Source organism: Corylus avellana, chromosome 5 (assembly GCF_965113065.1).
Source record: "Corylus avellana chromosome 5, dhCorAvel1.hap1.2, whole genome shotgun sequence".
Lineage (NCBI taxonomy): Eukaryota > Viridiplantae > Streptophyta > Magnoliopsida > Fagales > Betulaceae > Corylus > Corylus avellana.
In genome coordinates, this window is record NC_142494.1 from 19,016,147 (window position 1) to 19,036,237 (window position 20,091).

Consider the following 20,091-nt stretch of genomic DNA (forward strand, 5'->3'; position numbering starts at 1 on the left):
ACTTATTATGGCCCAATTAGGGCTTTTGGAATAGGATTGAACAGTTTCTTGGGATGACACGTCTTTATCTCCTCCTTTTTTTTTTTTTCTAAAGCCCTAATTGGGCCATAATAAGTTGGAGCCAAGGAAAAAAAAAAAAAAAAAACCTGGTAACATGTCGAAAAATGATAAAGGCACAACTTAAACCCAAATTTGATCCAATTTTTCTCTTAAGTTTTTTTTTTGAAAAAAAAAAAAAAAGAAAACTGTCTGTGAAGGAGAGAGAGCGTTAAACTAGAGAAAGATAAATTTGGTTTAGAAGTTTGGCCAAAGTTAGGTTTACGTTGTGACTGAATCACACTTCTAACATGTCTGTCATAAAATTGGTTGGTACAATGCCAAAGTGGCAGCCACGTCAAATCCGGGTAGAAGACCTGCATAATTTCTTATCTAATAAATGTTTTTATTTTGTATTTTTATTTACCTAGTAACTTGTGATGATAGAGTTACAAGTATGATAAAATTGCAAGTGATATATTTAGCAAAAATACATTCATCATCTTTAACCTACTATAAACTACCATCTCATTATTAATATTTTTTCAAACTATTGATTATGTCAATGTCTCTTTCGAACTATAAAAATTTGTCAATATCCGCTCCGCCCTAAAGTCAATAAAAAATAATAATAAAACAAATAAACCAAAAAAAAAAAACAAAAACAAAAACAAAAATCTTTATAAATTCGATTTTTTTTTTTTAATAAAAAAAAGAAAAGAAAAGACAATCGTCCAAGGGGTAGATCGGCCAAGTAATTCCCCCAAAACTTATGTAGTGTGATTTATCATATCGTTTAGTGCGAGAGGATGTAGCTATATGGTATAGCAGAAAAAGATAAGATCAAGCTTTTAACCTCAAGAGGTTGACTCAAGTGACAAGAACCTTGTTCTTGTGGCATTCCACCAAGTCTAAAGTTCGAATCTTCTTGGGTACAAACAATTATTTGGGTCGACTGCCCAATCCGTGAAGGAGGTGCTTTACATGAATCCGAGGTTTATCCAACAGACGTGAATACACAAAGTAATCCTAACTTGAAAGGGTTCATCATAAAAAATCATTGCATTTAGTACATGAAAATTGGTGAAACTTGATAGATCGACAATTCTTCACTCTTGACATACAATGATTTGGTGTTTGTAATAATTTAGATTCCACAATGCACATAGAACTTATACAGAAGAAAGAAAACAAGTGAAAATTACGAGTGGGACGAAAGATAAATCTATTTTTTTTTCTTTCATAAATGGAATATTATTTATTCAAGTGTAAAATAAGAAATATATATATATATACACTAATTCAAGTATTGAACGGTTTAAACGTAAAACTTATTCCACCTTCACTTAAAGAAATGTCAGCAGAAACACATCCATAGGACTTGCATTCAGAAATTAAGCTTCAGCAGTGATGGTTCTTCAAAATCATGGAAAAGCATGACAGCATCGTCAAGCTCCCGCAGCGATGATTCCAGGACGAACGCCACGTTTCTTCGTCGCTTATGTCTTTCCTCTCGTGACATAACTTGTTTGTCTGCTGGGAGGTTTAGAAGCTGGAAGAGGGTTTTGCATAGCAAATTGTTAGTACATACAAATTTCAAATACTGGTTGCAACAAGGTGAAATAGCGCATTCGATTCAACAACTTCATTTTACAGAGGAATTTGAAGATCCAAAGACACAATGAAGTGATTTTTAACATCCAAATGCAACAATGTCAAAAGAGAAAGACAATGATGCTATTCAGGAGAAAATCTTTAGCCTGGAGCCTTCACAAACTCTATTTATACAGTAACATGTGTATGGCCATTTAAATTATAACCTAACTCACCGCAAAAAAAGGACAACAGAAAAAAGAACAAAATTATTTACAATCTAAATTTTGTATCAAGGAATGGTAAGGTGTCTTAAGATCCCCCAATCACCACATGACCATTAATGATAAATCTTTTGTCTTTTCCTATGACAAGGAATCCCTCCCAACAAGCCACTTCATTTGTTTATACTTGTTGGGTAAACTTCGGACCCATGTAAAGCACTCCATTCACACTGGCTGCAATAAATTATTTGCACCTAAAGAAATTTGAACCTTAGACTATGGAAATACCATAAGACCAAAGCCCTTACCATTAATGATAAATCTTCTTATAAAAAATAATCATATTGCAGAATTCATGATAGGCCCATTTAAATTGAACATCAATCAATTCGATTATAGGTCCATCAGGTAGTTAAATAGCCATAAACCCGTATAACTCAATAAGGAACTCCTCGCTAAATGCATGTAGCTGTGAACCTAATAGTATGAGCCATTCCTCAAAAAAAAAAAAAAAATTACCACTTCCAAAAAGAATTTGACAAGGAAAAATCAAAGGTAGCATACATAGAAATTCAAAGAAAGGCACCCAAGAGGATTAGCAATCATGTTCAACAGACCTCTTTTTCCTTTTCACGCTCATAAGCCACTCGTTTACTCAAGTTTAAAGCAGCATGGAACATCTCGTCTAGTACATGTTCCTGTAGAGAGGGCTTATTAACTTTCCACAACAAGAATTGTGATTGTCTAGCTGCCGCAACAGTTATTTTCTGCAAGGAGAATTAAACATTATCATAAACAAGAACGACAAACTTCTTTCTTTTCTTTTTTTTTTTTTCGTTTTTTGTGACGAGTAAACTATATTCATTAAAAATCAAAGAGCACACCAAAGTACAAAACAAGTATACAAGAGAAATACTAAACCAAAAAAAGAAAAGAGGTCAAAAAAGTCATGGAAACTAGAAATATGAAAACAATCATATGCAGACATCCACTAGAAAGTGTATAGAAAAAGAAGGCTTCTAGCTCTGCACCGTTCTCTCACTGTCTTCAAAGCTCCGGTAATTTATTTATTTCCAAATGCGCCACATTATACAAAGTGGAATCCAAAATCATCTTCAACATAGCTTCACTTTGAGGATCACCAAACTGTGCTCTTCAACAAGCGAGGAGATCTCTCTGTAATAACCCAGGAAAAATGCTAGCCACATCTACGCTATCACCCCAAAATGACTAGTCAATTTGAAGTTTCACTAAAATCACTTATAAAGCCCAATTTCACATATTAAGTAAGCAATGTAAGACTTACCACACGTCTCTTTATAAACCAGACTCGATGTCGGCTACTCATCTTCCCAATAAATAACTGAGATGTTACAAACTCCCCCCCCCCCCCCCCCCACCCTTTTTTTTTCTTAAACCCCTGACGTGTAACGACCTGAAGAAAAGTGTTTGTCACATCTGCGCTATTACCTCAAAAAGACAAATCAATTTGCAGCTTCTCGAGAATCACTTATAAAGTTCAGTTTCACCTAACAAGTAAGCAATGTGAGACTTAGCACCCATAAGTGTTTCTATAAACCACTCACTCTATGTGGGCAACTCCTCTTCCTAATATGGAATTGACGTGTTACAAACTCTCCCTTAAACCCTAACAGGACCACATCATGAGGTGCTAACAATACTACATGGAATTACAACATGGCTTTGATATCATTTGTAATGGCCCAAAAATAAAATAAAATAAAAAGCGTTAAGACACATTTGTGCTATCACCTCAAAAGAACTAGTCAATTTGGAGGTTTCCTAGAATTACTTACAATGCTCAGTTTCACCTAGTAACCAATGTGGTACTTAGCACACATGAGTGTCTTTCTATAAACCATACATTCTACGTGGGAAACTTTCTATAATCCACCTACTGCATATGGACAACTTATATTCCCAATATGGGATTAGGGTGTTACATGACGTCCTCGTTAAGGATCACGTCATAAGATGCTGACAATACCACATTCCATTACAAGGTGACTCTGGTACCATGAGTAACAACTCAAGGAAAGCGTTAGTAACATTGTCGCTATCAACCCAAAATAACTAGCAATTTGCAACTTCCCTATTATCACTTAATGAAGCCTAATTTCACCTAATGAGTAAACAATGTGTGACTACTACCCATGAGTCTATTTATAAACCACCTACTCTATGTTAGTTACTCATCTTTCCAAAATGAAACTGGAGTGTTACACTCTCACACGATGATGCTAACCCAAAAATAGAGTTTCATAAGGCACTAGCTATCTCACAATGGAGTAGGAGGTGGTCAACGGATTCTCCTCTCCTTACACATGCAGTACCAATCTACTACAATGATTTTTTTTAATTTCTTAATTTGACCAAAAGCTGCTCTCATAGAGGCCTTGTTCCGCCTAATACACCTACAAACTCATAACCAATAATTTGTTTTCTAAACGTATATTACATCCACAAACACATATACTAGGGTTTTCTCTATGTGCGTTATCTGTGAGTATAATTGAACTACAGTGTTAAGCTTTTCATAAAGCTACCAATTTCTTTTTTTTTAAATAAGCTTTAGTTAGAAAATGATTAGGGTTCTTTGTTATGTAATAACAAAACAAGGGGTTAGGAGGGAACCACATTTCCTTGGGTATCTGGATTGATAACTAAAGCTTATTTAAAATGTAAACGTATGTGGATTCCTTTCTAGAGAGTTGTGAATCTACATTCCCTTGGCTTTATGAATGTTTTCTTTCTTTTAAATGATAATAATGCCCATATCTCATACATTTTCATTATACTAATTAAGAGCAAAAGGAAGACTATATTGAAAGAGCTTGAAGTAAATACTAATTAAAAAATCAATATCTGGCAAACCTTTCACAAGGAATTAGCTAAAGAAAATTATCATTATAAGTAGGAAAAATGCAATGCATGTGTGCCAGTGTTTCTGTGTGGTATCTTTCTATGTAACGGGAATCGTTCTCAATGTCTATAAGGGGGGTTACATGGGGCCTAATTAACTGAAAGTCATATTTGTCTTAGGGTGCGTCTGGAATTACGATTTCGCAAGAATAATTTGCGTTTTTACAAGATATTGCAAAACGTAAGGCATTTGGCATTGCGATTTAAAAAGCACTTCATTTAAAATAAGAAAAAAACTCTGCGATTTCTATAAGCACACTAGGGGGTGCTTATTTTAAAAAGCGTGAATTTAAACCAAAATCACGATTTCGCATAACAAATATTTGATAAAAAATTATTTTTTAACATGTTTTATCAAACGCATTTACAATTTTAAAAAGTAGAGATTTTAAAAACGAAATTTTTTAAATCGTACTTATTAAAATCGCAATCCCAAACAAACCCTTAAGAATTTTTACAATGAAACATGGTTTAATATCCAATTATTTTCATGGCACTTTTTTGAGGATTGGATCTTACAAGGCTTCGTCTAGTTTTGAAGACTTTTATCCTTCTTCTAATGAAATATAGTCAGTACAATAAGGCCAAAAAGGCCTACAAGAAAAGCTTCCTATAGCGGACGTATGGGCAAGCATTTTTCTAGCAAAGAGCATAATGGAAGACACCTTTTGGGTACTGTGAGGAAGGTGAGAAAGATAGACCAAATGAGATGGACAAAGGGATTTTTATAAATAATTCCTACAGAAAAATCCTACCATATTCCTAATCATTCCCAAACATGAAAATGGCCAGATTCTAGAGAATCCAAATTCTGAGGCAATCACATTCCAGAAAATGTGGGATGTTAGATTACTTTAACCAAACACCATGTAAAGTGTACCCACGCAAGAGATAGAGAGAAAGAGGTCATCAAAAAGAAAAAGAGGCAATAAGTTGTTGCAAAATACCTAGTAAGAGGCACCTATGTGATCGTATTTAAAAAAACATTGTACTTGCACCTCCCAAACTGACACTCCTTTGGCAAATACACCTCCAAATGAATATAAATGTTACTTAGCACCTTCAAATTATAATTTTTTTGCAATTCATACCCTTTTTAGATTTTGGCGTTAAAATGCATGGAAAGTTGCACATGTGACCCACACATGCTATTTTTTTACTTGAAATACCTATATTACCCTTTTATTACCTTGTACTTTTTTTGTTTGATTTTTTTGCATGTCATGAAGATTCAGCTGGAGAAATCCTAGTAGCAATCAATCCAAGTTTGTTAGTCTGATGACTTCACCAAAAAAATCCCAATAAGAGCAACTCACATTAAAATTAAAAAGAAAAAAAAGTCAAGCCTTTAGAAAGTAAAGCATTCAGGACCTTCTAGGTAGTTTTAGTATTTCCAAAATATCTGAGCTATAATATTATATTAATTTGTGTGTGCGCATGCAAAATATGACAGCTGTTTACCTCCATATGCAAGTACCCATCACTCCACAGCTTAAAAAGCATCTTGGGTGCTTCCTTCTTTTCAACAAATGTGGTATCTGAAATCTACAAAAAAAAAGAAAAAAAATGATTTGCCTGAATATCATACCAACAATATTCTATCTGATTTATCTGCACAAGTTTCACTGAGAAGCAATTGCTCCAACAAAGGCCATGGAGAAAATAAAGATGACTGTAAAAGAAAAATCATTTCAAGTAAAGAGTGCAAACAGAAATTGCACCGCATAAGGAACAGAGATCATATCATATTAAGCAAATAAAATAAATCAATCTCAGTATGTTTCCTGCTATCCCACTCTTAATCTCATGCAGTGGGAGCGTTGGACAACATGGAGTGAAAAAGCAAAATGTGCATCAAGTGTAGTTTAAAGTGTAGGCATCAATCTCCTACAATATCAAAATTGTAAGCTACGATCGCAAATTTTGAATCGGGAATGCAGAAAACTATTTCCTCAAGTGCATTCTTCTCCAGAAATTGTTTTTCCATTTTATTGCACATTTTTTAGATGAAGTTTGTCATCTCCAACATGACTCAAGCTTAATAAGTGAAAAATTTTGAATGGCTCAACTTTCGCAAGAACCCTATGGCACAAAGATGTAGGTAGAAACTACTTACAAAAAAAAAAAAAAAAGAGATGCAAGTAGAAACACCCTTATAAGCAGCAACCAACCTCTAGACAGAAATTTCATGGCCTTTGTGTTCCTTATTTCCTCTCCTAATTATATTGTCGTTAATATTCGCCAGCACCATCCTGCACCTAATTCTTATCATATGTATCTTGTTAACCTATTAACTTGCATTCCACATTCAAGTGAGGACCATTCTACACCAGGAAAATTGGGTGTCAAAGGGGTAGCCAAAAGACATGTATACTATAGATTGTATGAGGACCAGATCCTGCAACGCAGAGAAAGAAGAATGGAGGATACACAAAACTACACCAGATTTATTACATGACTTTTTGATAGGTTAAAGGTATGTGTAAGCTGACATCTAGTATGAAAAGCGAAACCTATAAATTGATAGACAATAAAATCATACTGAGATAAATAACAACCTAATCTTAGGAAAAAGGAATGACATGCATATCCAACATCACAATATGTAGGGGAAAAGATTGTAACCATGTCCATCATTAAGATAGCACATTGTCAACATAGGAATTTATGTTGAATGACAGCCAAGTGCCAACATAAGATTTTTAATTTTGGGCCACTTGTAGCAGAACTCAAAGAAAATTTATCAATATAAATTCACAATTACCTTCTCGGTCTCAACGAGGCAACCAGTTTTTGACAGTAATCTGAACATTTTATAAGCGTTCCTTCCATATCTTTTCAACACAATTGACTCCACCTGCAGTGTAGAAAATGTAAGACAGCTTTTAGTGACTGAAACGTGGATTTTCATATCTTTTGAAACAACACTTATCAAGAAACCTCATCATTCTGTGCTAATTCGACAATTTTCTTCAAATCTGTAGAAGAAATATGAATGCATCAATAGAAACCAAATAATACAAAAATCAACCAAAGATAAAGATGTGAACTCATTAATACCGCAACACCTACCAATACTATATGACTCATCTGTCCCTCTTGCAGAGGATGAACAACCCAACTGGACAAGGGAAGCTCTGACACGGTCTAAGGTCATACCACGCCCTTCTTCACTGTTCATTACCTCTTCAAAAATGGTATTCAGTGACAAGGGAACTGCAACATGTAATACAAAGTATATGCTACCTAGTTAGCATGAGAAAATGTCATGGAGAGAATGGAAGATTAGTGAATCATTTCACTTGTTTTCATTTTTTGTTTTCTCTGCCGTGTATTGTGTTATGACTTCTAAGGAAAGAAAGCACGTTTTAGAAAATGCATTCAAAAAGACACCAAGGAATGCATATGAGCACCGAAGAAAAAGAAAGTATTGAATTGGCTCAATACAAGCCACAACATCAAGAAAAGGCGAGCTGAATTTGAAATAAAGAAATTGCATCAACTACAACACACAATAGGATAGTTCACATAACTAATGCTGGATAGAACACAGATGTTTAAGGGTAAACTATAACGATGAAATACTAATTGAAAGGCCACTTCATTAAACATAGAACTACGACATACAATCTATTGAAGAGGGTGTTGAATCCTCCTCCAATCTGTGATTTGACTACAGTAACTGATTAGTTTTTTATTTCAAAACGAAAGACTATAGAGAGGTTAAGAAATGCCATTCCCATGCTCCCACATCCACTCTCCTAAATTGTATCCTAGATCTCAACCATGAAATACTTGGGCTTTCATAACTACTTGTACTACCGGAACAAAGCAACCTATGTTAAAGTTGTTCAAAGTGAGTTTAGGTCTAGGCATGCATCACTTAGCAACCCCAGCAAAAGGTTTCCTTCATGCAACTTCTTATTATTTAGTACTACTGATTCTTTAACTTAAAATACTAGATCCCCATCTGTTCTTCCTTTATTTAGACCTGCCAATTACTAGTTATAAATTCTTCAAATGCATGAAGACCCCAATCTGACACCAGTGATTAGATCTTTCTTCGGGGTAGAGGTCACAATTATGTCATTCCTACAAGTGACTCCCCATTTAGGATCAGAAGAAAAGCTATACGATGCCTTCAAGATCAAATACAAGTCACACACACACACAGATATATATATATATATATATATATATATATATATATATATATATATATATCAATCACAATCGAAATATAATGTTAACAACACAAAAGATAAATAAATATAGGTATTCAAATTCATTAAGCAATTGTCTAAAAGTTCAGTTTTACCAGACTTCTCTGTTTTCACTCTTTTCTCTAAACTTCTCACTGCCTCCAGCATTGCTCTTAAGACAATTGAAGCTCCATCATCCAGGCGTGTTCTCACATTCTCAGTGCAAGCCTAGAATAGAATGTATGGGCAGAATTATGTACACCACACTATTTCAATGATATCCAGGAAGCTGATGTAAATACAATAAAAAGAAGTTTAAATATTTCATCTCACATAAAAAAAAACATATCTGCTTATCATTGTAAATGGAAAAAAATGGAAACCCATTAAGTATTAAGAAAAATCAAAGATAGAAAGGAAAAGGAACAGTTTCATCCATCTGAAGATATAAAAGAACAAGTAGAAGAGGACTTACAAGATGCAAAATACTACACAGGTGAGAGAAAAAGAAAGAAAAATGTACCGACCTTATGCCTAAGACGACACATAAATTCCTCAAAATTGGCACGCAAAAGAACTACTTCCTCCTCTTCAACTGCCGATTCTCTATCTAACTCCAAAGCGTCATATTTGCGCTATAAAATGAGAAGATAGCAATTAGCATACGAGTAACCCTGGGAACTTGAAATGACAATCCTCATACCTTTTCTCCAACACTTGTTTCTCTGCTGACATTAGATCCAGTATTTGTTATAATTGAAAATCTTTGAGCATCCATAGGAGCTGCTGCTCCTAGAACACGTTGTTCGATTGTCTCAGATTCTTCATTTCTCTGTCAGCATTTATTTAGAATAGAATGTGGTATAAGGATCCATATGACAGATTACATACTCATTTTTTATTTTTATAAGTAATTGAAATATCATAAAAAGCGTGAAGTGCCCCCAGGTAGTATATAAGAGAAAACACCTTCCTAGCTAGAAGTAGAAAAAAGAACAAAGACATCATGATAACTGAGAACCAAAAGAGAAATAAATGCAAATGTTCAAAAATAAAGAGTAAAGAAAAAAAGACTTCAACTCTTCCAACGTCCTTTTGCGGTCCTCACAATTTCTATAATTTCTCTCTCCAAAGACACCACAAGAGGCAAGGAGACATCATTTTCCGTACAATAGCACTCCAAGCATTACCAGTAGTCAATTACTCGGATAGGCATAACCCGAGACAGCCCAAAGCATTTGAAAAAACTATTCCATAGGGCACAAGCAACTTCACAATTGAGAAGAAGATGGTCGACAGACTCCTCATTCCTCTTACATGCTCAAGATTGCTCTATTCTCATTTTCGTTTTATGTTTTTGATAAGTCGCACCATTTATTTATTATGAGTATGTAGATTACATACTAAAATCTATGATGGTGCAACATGATCACCTAGAGGTAACTCAAAATAACCCTGAAATAAAACGCTTTCTTCTTCAATACCCTATAACAATGGAGGGCTACCTATGACTGTTTTCATATTTCTAGTTTTTATTACTTTTTTTAATCCTTTTTTTCCTTTTCCAATGCAATTGGGTGCATTTTTTATGAAACATTTATAAAATAAATTCCATAGGGGAATGGGGAGCCAATTGGAGTGCAAAGCACATGATAGAAAGATCTGATCTCGAATGTTCGCTTCCAAAAGGGATCTAACAAGATTTTATCCCCGCCACCTTGTCTCGACCTAAGAGAATACAAGAGATCAAAGAAAGAAGTGACCATGTCTACCCCTAATCATGCACTAGTCTGGTAAGAAATATTCTAATGAAGATTTTCATTAGAAAACTGCATATGATCAAAGCCTCCTTATAGCAAGCAATGCCAAAACAATTCCAGAAAGTTGCCTTCAGTGGATGATCCCCACCCCAAACCAAACCATGTCAAAACCTGATCTACAACCTCAATGGAACACCATCCTCCCCACATGCTATCATATTGGTTTCCATAGAATTTCATGAGGTCAATGTTAGAGTTAAAAGCCGATATGTTTAAATCTCTTTATGCTTGAATGCCAGCGTACAATAGTTCTCGCTTCTCTACTTTTACTGAATTTCTGGACTAGTGTTCTTTTTCTCCCTAATTGGGGGTCTCTCTTGTATACTTATTGCATACTTGGGTTTTGTTACTCTGCGCTTTCTATTAAGATTGATTTTTTTATCAAAACTAAATAAATCCCTTGGGGAACAAGCTTTGACAACTTTTAACTTTTTCCATGTATCATTACATTATCCAAAACCTATGGAACTGCTACCAGCATGAAAAAAGTTTACAATGTTGTGTAGGTCCAATTGGGGGTCTCTCTTGTATACTTATCGCATACTTGGGTTTTGTCACTCTACGCTTTCTATTAAGATTGATTTATTTATCAAAACTAAATAAATCCCTTGGGGAACAAGCTTTGACAACTTTTAACTTTTTCCATGTATCATTACATTATCCAAAACCTATGGAACTGCTACCAGCATGAAAAAAGTTTACAATGTTGTGTAGGTCCAATATGTTTTCCCTCTGAAATCAATTGTACAGATAAACTTATTACTCAGAATTTAATTAGCAAAATGACCACCTAGCATTTAATGAATTTTCTATTGCAGATACAACTTTGGTATGGAACTCTGCCACTCTACTATAGTTAAGAATTCAGTAATGTGTGGCGGCTGAAATTATCTATCTAGCTGCATTATGCATAGTTACACTTAAGAGTTTTTGACTTTTTTGAATTCTTTTGCAATAAGTTGAATCAAAATTTTTTATCTATCACCGTCGATCACCAAATCTTAAGAATAACTGCAACACATCCCAACTATTGAGAGAGCTGTAATTTGAAATATAAATTGCTTATCATGGTTAATGAGCAATAGCATGCACAATCTACAGATTGAATATGCACATACGCATGCAAACACACAAGTAGTCCACTGTCATTCCTAATTCTATACAACAGACAATCATCAGCATGTAAACTTGACAGGAGTCAACAATTACCTTAGAAGACTTAGCACCTCGCCTCTTGGCAGTAGTTTCATCTTTAACTGGTGTAGCAAGAACTGGTTCATGGATTGGGCAGCGTTCAACATAACGGGCAGCCAAAAGTTTAAGAAGGTTTTCTTGTACAATATCTTCACAATTTCCTGAAAAGAATTATAAATCAAGTAAAAAAAACAAACATACTTGCAGCAGAAATACATCATCTTAATAGCATATTTGGGCGCAAAAATATGAGTTGGCCCTCGAGATTGATGCCCCTACACTTCCCACATTGACTGCTTTTGAAAGCTTTTGGGTATGTTTGTTAATGTTTTTGAGGAATATTTTTTTGTTTTTGGTTTGAAAAAGTATTCTGATGCGACATAAATGTAAAAATATTTTTGAGTATTTTATGTCTTTCGTTGTAACCACATTTACGTTATCACTCCAAAAGGACTAGTCAAGCAATTGAAGCTCCCTAGAATCATTTATAAAGTCCAATCTCACCTAATAAGGAACCATTGTTAGACTTAGCACCCATAAATGCCTTCATAATTCACACACTCTATGTGGGCAATTCATATTTCTAATGTGCGATTAGGGTATTATAATATCCCCCTAAATCTCAAACGTCCTTATCAAGACCATATCATGCAGTATTCTAGTACCACGCGGCGTTATTAGGATTGTTCTGGTACCATTTAACTAAGCCAATGAGATCACTAGCCACACCAGTGTTATTACTAAAAAATGACTAGTCAAGCAATTAAAGATCCCTAAAATCACTTATAAAGCATAGTCTCACCTAATAAGGAACTAATATGAGACTTGCACCATGAACGCCTTTATAATCTACCCACTCTATCTGTACTATTCATCTTCCCAACGTGAGACTGAGGTGCTACATGGGTTGTTTGTTAATGTTAGTGTTTTAAGAACAAACAACAAAAGACGGAAGAAGAGAATTTTAACAAACGAAGCCGACATTTTTTTTCTTGTTTGCATTTTCCATGAATGCAGAAAATAAACAACACTGAAAAAGCCTAGGGATTTTAGCATGTAACCAGCGTTCAGAACCAGCCGCAAAGACTCCAGCCTCATCTCAACCTGCCTTGCCCTGCCCAACTGGATTTTGTTCAGGTGAACAAGCAGTTGGTCCTTTTACTACATGAAAAAGTACCATATTACCCCATAAATGGGAACAAATATCGAAAGTCTTCTACGGATTCCATCCATTCATTGTTTATGGGCATTGGTATCAGGGTAAGTATGACCTATAAGATGGTTTTCCCTGTTGAACATTGAGTTCTTCTCTTATATATAAAAATATTTCTCTGCAAACTCTGCTAACACAACATCCTCAACAAGCTCTCTATTTTCTTCTTTTCCATCTAAATCTTATTTCTATTTGCATTCTGACTTGGTATATTTTGACAGTTCGCCACACTTCTATACTTATCCACACATGTCCGCAGTCGACCATCCACATCAATATCTTGGAAATTAGCCACAAAAACATACCAGGAAATTACTCAAAGGGAAGGGCGCAGTGCTAATTTTTTATGACTGCGATCCACCGATCTTCATTACATAATTGCCATTCTATCACATCTATCTAAAAACCTTTTTGTCATAAGCTCAAATCTATTTCAATAATTAAAATATATTATATGTTTTAAAGTCCTTATGGCAGCCCCAAAACTGATTAAGACTACTCTGATAGCTATGTAGAACTATTCAAAATTGATTTTTCAAGGTGAATCGATCAACACATTGACAACAAAGATATATCATTTGCTAAATTCTCATTATGCCTTGCACCCTTACCCCTTGTCTGTCTAAAGATCAGATGTGTAAAGAGATTCTTATTGCTAGCTCATGGAGTGTTATTCATCATAAAGTAGTGAAAAAGATTAGATGTATAAAATTATTGAAGCTTTTTAGGCACCATCTCCATCCAAAGATCACCCGTCTTTAAATCACCTACTGCAACCACAACGTTCAATATTACAAATATGATTCAACATCAATTTCACTTGCACCAAAAAAATATAAAGATAAACAATGCAGAAAGAAAACAATACCCCCAATACGAAATAAAATAAAATAAATTCAAACATTCACAAGGGACTCACCATCTTTTTTACTTGATTTCTCTCTCTCTCTTTCTACCATTTGCTTCAGTGTAAGCCTCCCATGCTGAAGCAAACCCTCAAGAAGTTCTTTACACTGGACAAACAATGAAAAAAATTCAATAACATAATTTTAACCAGGCTACAAAAATTTAGTAAAACATCCAACCAAAACTAAAAGAACTTACTTCATCAAATTCACTAGAAACAATCTTCAAGAATTTGGAAAACCTCATGCGATGAAGTATGTTATTAAACAACGCCAAGTACTGGGTATTAGCTTTTGGCCCATCTTCTAAACCATCTGCAAGTACAATTCTTCAGATCATTATTTATGAGTTTACTTTACTCTCTTGTTGGTTGCTTAGAGACTTTTGTACTTGTAATTTTTCCATTATATTTAGCCAATGAATTATTATTGGCACAAATTACTAGCATTTCCAAACTGGAATTTCATGAAACTCCAATTATGTGGAGCTCAAAAAACCTGTTTGTAATAGAAACTTTTTTTTTTATAAGTAATGTAAATTATTAAAAAGTGTATGGCACCCCTAAGTACACAAGAGGCTCCAAACAAGCAAGAAACCCAAGCGACAGCAAGACCACCCACAAAACCACTCACTCGACATGCCCTCAAGCCCAAAACCCACAAAACAAAAAAGCCCGAAACCCCCGCAAAGCACTCAACGCTAGACAGCATGAGTCTTGCACTTTCCCCCACCTAGAGGATGCTCCCTTAGCAGCATAGTTGATGCGGCATTATAAATTCAGAAGCTCCCTTCAACCCTTTACCTTCCGAGGGGTAACCTCTAAGGTGGTATCGATCCCCTAACATGGATCCCCCCCATCAAATCACAATCCAGTCGGGTGGTAGGGGGGAAATCACCCAAAGGGTAAGGTAAATCTTCGTCTTCCCCACCCCAAAAACCACAGCCCTCCTAACGTAGCGGAAGATTAAGGTAACTAATCAAAGAACAGTGTCTTTAATTCTGCAAAAAGAAGCATCTTCGTCTTCTACTCAAAAGATAAAACAAGCCTGCATGCTAACAGAAAAATAAAACTCTGAAGAGTATTTGAGAGAGAATAATTCAAAATGAGTTTTTTCTTTTTTTTTTTACATAATAAGCTAGCCTATATATAGAAGATAAATACTTGTAGAGAAAGTAAACCTACTTCTAGTAGACAAAGTAAATCTAATCCTAATAGAGAAAGTAAATCTAATCTTAATAGGAAAGTTAACATAATTCTAGTAACAATAGTAAACATAATCCTAATAAGAAAAGAAAAATAATTAAAGCAAATCTAACCCTATTAAGGAAATAAAGTCCTAATAAAATAAAAATTGACAATCAGCGGGAATCGTGACAATCTTTTCTTTTGTACTTCCATTGTTTGAGAACGGATAAAATTCTGATCAAGCGGCACTGCTCCAATATTATTTTTGATATTTTCCTTATTTTCGTTTTTACCAAAAATATAGGTAAATATCATACAACATCAGACACCCGACTTTAAAAAAACTCGTCCTCGAGTTTTCTTCGGGACATAGCACGCGCAGCTCCTCCGCAGAAATATATTTGGAGAAATCTACATAGATTTCACCAAGACACGTTTTCTCCTTTTCGTCATTTTCCATAAAAATTCCCCCAACGATTTCTTCATGGACGTCATCTTCAACTTCACCGTTAACTTCCAAAAGATCGTCAATTTTTGTGGTGGTTGTGATGAGTTGCATCTGTGGTAGAGGAGGTTGCACTTAGCAGGTTGCAACTGTGGTGGAAGAAGTTGCACTTGTGGTGGAGGAGGCGGTAGCTGTTCCTCCATTGATGTAGTTGTTGGAATCAATGATGGTGGCTGCACATATGTTTTCTCTGACGGCAGTCCACTTCTTCAACCAACTTAACATCTTCCACAACTTATTCACCATAATTAAAATTCTCTTCATAGGCGAATGGCGTATTTGGAGAGTTATGAAGATGATTATGGACATGACGAAAGTGGCTTATGTCATCCTCACGAAATCGGTCAACATAAGGATACTGAACGGGTTCCCTTCAGATCCCATAATCATCTGGTGGTAGAAACCGGGCATTGAGTAACTGCTTCATCTTGGGCCAAGATGTCACAGGTCTTTTTCCTTCCCTGGATCGAGAGAGCTTCAACCATTCCCACCAAGCAGATGCTCCACCTCTGAGCTTATAAGCCACCAACTTCACCTTCTTTTCTTCTGGAATACACATGTACTAAAAAAATCTTTCTACCTCCATTATCCAGTCAAGGTAATCTTTAATGTGAAGATAACCATCGACTGAAGGGATTTTGACATTCATCCGGTACTCCTGGGTGTCTCTGTGATTCCAATGGGCATGCATCTACCTACGTTCAAATGACTCACACAACTGGCGCACCTTCTATTGCATCATTTGCGCCGTCTGCCAGAGCTCTTGGAATTCGACTCTCAAAGGAGCCTCAGATCGCTTGATGTATCGCTGGTAGTCGAATCTCGAAACAACATCTCTCTCACGAACGGCGTCGTTATAGAAGTTGTTGTTGTAGTATAAGTTGGCCATCGAATCCAGATAATGCCGGCTCAGATACCCCATGAATTTGACTCTCGAAAGAGTCTCTCTCCTACAAGCGGCGTTGTTGGAAAAGTTTGTCACCATTGCGCTGATTGGCCATGATCAGGATAAAGCCTGCTCTCATACCAACTAACGTAGCGGAAGACAAAGGTAACTAATCAAAGAACAGCGTCTTTGATTCTGCAAGGAGAAGCATCTTCGTCTTCTACCCAAAAGATAAAACAAGCCCGCAGGCTAAAAGAAAAATAAAACTCCGCAAAGTATTTGAGAGATAATTCTCTGATTTGATAATAATTCAAAATGAGTTTTTTTTTTTACAAAATAAGCTAGCCTATTTATAGAAGATAAATACTTGTAGAGAAAGTAAACCGACTTCTAGTAGACAAAGTAAATCTAATCCTAATAGAGAAAGTAAATCAAATCTTAGTAGGAAAGTAAATATAATCCTAGTAAAAATAGTAAACCTAATCCTAATAAGAAAAGGAAAATAATTAAAACAAATCTAACCCTATTAAGGAAATAAAGTCCTAATAAAATAAAAATAAAATCCCAATATAAAAATTGACAATCAGTGAAAATCGTGACAATCTTTCTTTTTGTACTTCCATTGTTTGAAAACGGATAAAATTCTGATAAAGCGGCGCTGCTTAAATATTATTTTTTATATTTTCCTTATTTTTGTTTTTACAAAAAATATAAGTAAATATCGTCCTACATCACCTCCTCTTCACTATCCACCAACTCCGAAGATGGACTGACCAAACCTATCACCGCACTAGAAGATACAAGCAGGGTATTGAACGCCAACACTGCCACGGCAATCAAGCTATCGTCCATTTTCAAAAATTTGCTATCCCTCATCTTACGGTTATAGCACTTCATGGGTTTAGAGCTCAGCAAAGATGGGTACCCTAAATCAAACGCCCGAAGCCCTTCAGCCACAAACTTATATCATATTCAGGTCCTTCGGGCAATTTTTCCAAACTCATTTTTATCAAGACTTTTGGTTCACTTGCAACCCAAATAAAGGAAATCCCTACACCCCAACTCTCAACTTCTATTTATTACCTTTCCACATTTTCATCGCAAACAAACAACGAAATTACGTCAAATATATAAACTTGTACAGAATAGATATTAAAAAAAACTACCTCTAGTTCCCCATATTATTAACTTTTTTTTTAACCCCAAGATAAAACTCAATTAGCTGGGAACCACGGCTCATGAAGCAAGGGTCATTAGTTCAAATCTCACATTTCCCCTTCCCCTTGGGCCAATTACTTAAAAAAAATAAAAAATTGCTTTCTTTCCTTTCCCTACATTTCCATGGCAACCAATCAGCAAAGTCGTCATAAAATAGCTACAATGTAGGGGCTGAAGAGGAAAAACAAAAACAAAAAGACAAAATTATACGAAATAGAAACAATGAAAAACCCTAAACCCCAATTTCGGTACAATCACTTTCTTTCCTTTTTTACAACATTTTGATGGCAATCAAACTGAAAACAAAGCATAGAATTTAGTGGACAAGATAACCTTGTTGCTCGAGAGAGAAAGCTTGAACGCAGTTGTGTTGGATCAAGATGAGTAGGGAGCTCTTGACCTGTTGTGGGGTGAGCTCCGTGAACCGAACTATGAGTTGAAGGGTGAGGGGTCCTCTTCGAAGAAGACTCTCACAAACTTTCTGCATAATATTTGGATACAAATATTAGAACATGCAGACACAGAAATAGGTATATGTGTAGGTTCAGAGAGAGAAAGAGAGTTACCGCAACGATGTTGCCGAACTGGTTGGTCATGAGGTGTACGCCCAACTTGATGCCGTACTGGGTCACCATGGTTGTCTTTTTTCTTCCTCCTCTTCTTCGCGAAAGGGATTTAGAGAATGAGAGCAGCAGGAGAGATAGAGGGCGCCGAAGAACCCCAAGCTGGGATGTAAACCACAATATCAATCATTTTAGTATGATAAATAAACAAGTAAATCAATACATCAATAAGACAACCATGTGACCAAATTACTCATTTCTTTATTTCTCTTTTAAAATCTTAAGACAATTGTGCCATTGTCTATTTCACGGTAGCTGCTGCTACCGCTGTCAATTGAAGGAGACAAAGAGAGATAAGAGAAACAGAGAGAGAGGGATGAGAGATGGAAACAGAGAGAAAGGGGGAAGAGAGAGGATTGGTTGACGATGCAGAGAGATATAAATGTGAGGATTAAATAGAAAAAAAAAGATGATGCAGAGAGAGATACCTGGGTTGACAAGACAATAGTGGTTTTCTCAGCCGTTGAGTGTCGAGGGTTCTGTGAGGGTTTTGTAAGAAATTTCTTTTCTTTTCTTTTTTCCCTTTTTAAGCCATGAGCTTATTCCCACGAAGAAACTAAACTAATCGGCAGCGTTCAATGTTCATCTATACGGACCATACCATTCTGGGCCAGAAAGGTCAGATGTAGAGAGCAACTTAAAGACTGAAAGTAGAATTGATGTTTGTTTTACATGGGTTTATGAGCCCAAAAGCCGAGGCCCATATCAACATTTCTTGTTCAAAATCACATACTTTTTTTTTTTTTTTGCCTGCCTAGTGGTTGGGTCACTTTGGAGCCTGTTTAAATTTTAGAGTCGTTTGGCTTTGAGATTTTGTACGATTTTAAATAAAAGGGTTAAATAATTTTTTCCTCTACGTTGTTTAACAACTTTATTTTGTTTCTCTCGGCTTTGTTTTGTATCATAATGGTATCTCAATAGTCAATAATGATTGATTAAAAATAGAAATGGTACCTCCGTCAAACTTTTATCCAAAAATTTACGAAAATTTACGTCAACCCTCTTAAAAAGTCATCATGCCTCTATACTAATTAAAAATTTTTAAAAAAAAATAAAAAAATTTTAAACTAAAATTATTAAAAACATTAAAAAAAATTATTAAAAAGAAAAAGAAAAAAGGGTGAGGCCATGGGGATATTTTCTCTGCAAATGGCCGTATGGGTAGATGAAGGAGAAGAAAATTTTTGGACTTTCTCTTGCCATCTCCAAATGGGTAGGTGAAGGAGATGGATTTTTTTCTTTTTTAGGTATTTCCTTGTTGCCTTGCCCGAAAGGGTATGAGGAAGAGAGAAAAATTTGGACCACGAGAAAACATCGAGCAGATATTCAGAAACCAGAGGGTTAGTAGTGGGCAGAGGATCGATAGTATATAATGCGGATGCGGGTTCCATAGAGAAAATTACTCTCAGAAAATTTCTTCTTTCTTTCCAAAAAAAAAAAAAAACCTATTTTGTCTCTTTCTCTCTCTATCTTTGAAATTTTCTCTTGTTCTCTCATATCTCTCGCTACACAACAACTGGAAGCAAGAAAAAGAAAATTGAG

The 20,091-nt window shown here is 35.4% G+C and overlaps 1 protein-coding gene across 1 annotated transcript; it reads right to left on the minus strand.

Annotated features, from left to right (window-relative positions):
• Nucleotides 1-1,244: 1,244 nt before the first annotated feature.
• On the minus strand, nt 1,245-19,085 carry LOC132180389 (RNA polymerase III subunit RPC82 family protein). Its single transcript, XM_059593190.2, has 15 exons — nt 18,978-19,085; nt 18,493-18,651; nt 18,260-18,407; nt 14,330-14,445; nt 14,145-14,238; nt 12,028-12,173; nt 9,702-9,830; nt 9,526-9,633; nt 9,115-9,226; nt 7,869-8,012; nt 7,737-7,774; nt 7,561-7,653; nt 6,258-6,341; nt 2,471-2,620; nt 1,245-1,588 (listed from the first exon to the last, which is right to left on the minus strand). Exons 2-15 carry the CDS (start codon nt 18,559-18,561, stop codon nt 1,424-1,426), a joined length of 1,596 nt encoding a protein of 531 aa, XP_059449173.2. The 5' UTR covers nt 18,562-18,651; nt 18,978-19,085; the 3' UTR covers nt 1,245-1,423.
• Nucleotides 19,086-20,091: the final 1,006 nt, after the last annotated feature.

Coding starts and splice junctions, on each gene's coding strand:
- LOC132180389 (XM_059593190.2), bottom strand. CDS start 18,561: ATGGTGACCCAGTACGGCATCAAGTTGGGCGTACACCTCATGACCAAC. Junction 9,634..9,701: donor AAACAAGTGTTGGAGAAAAG/GTATGAGGATTG, acceptor CTCATTTTATAG/CGCAAATATGACGCTTTGGA. Junction 6,342..7,560: donor GCCTCGTTGAGACCGAGAAG/GTAATTGTGAAT, acceptor TTTTTTTTGTAG/ATTTCAGATACCACATTTGT.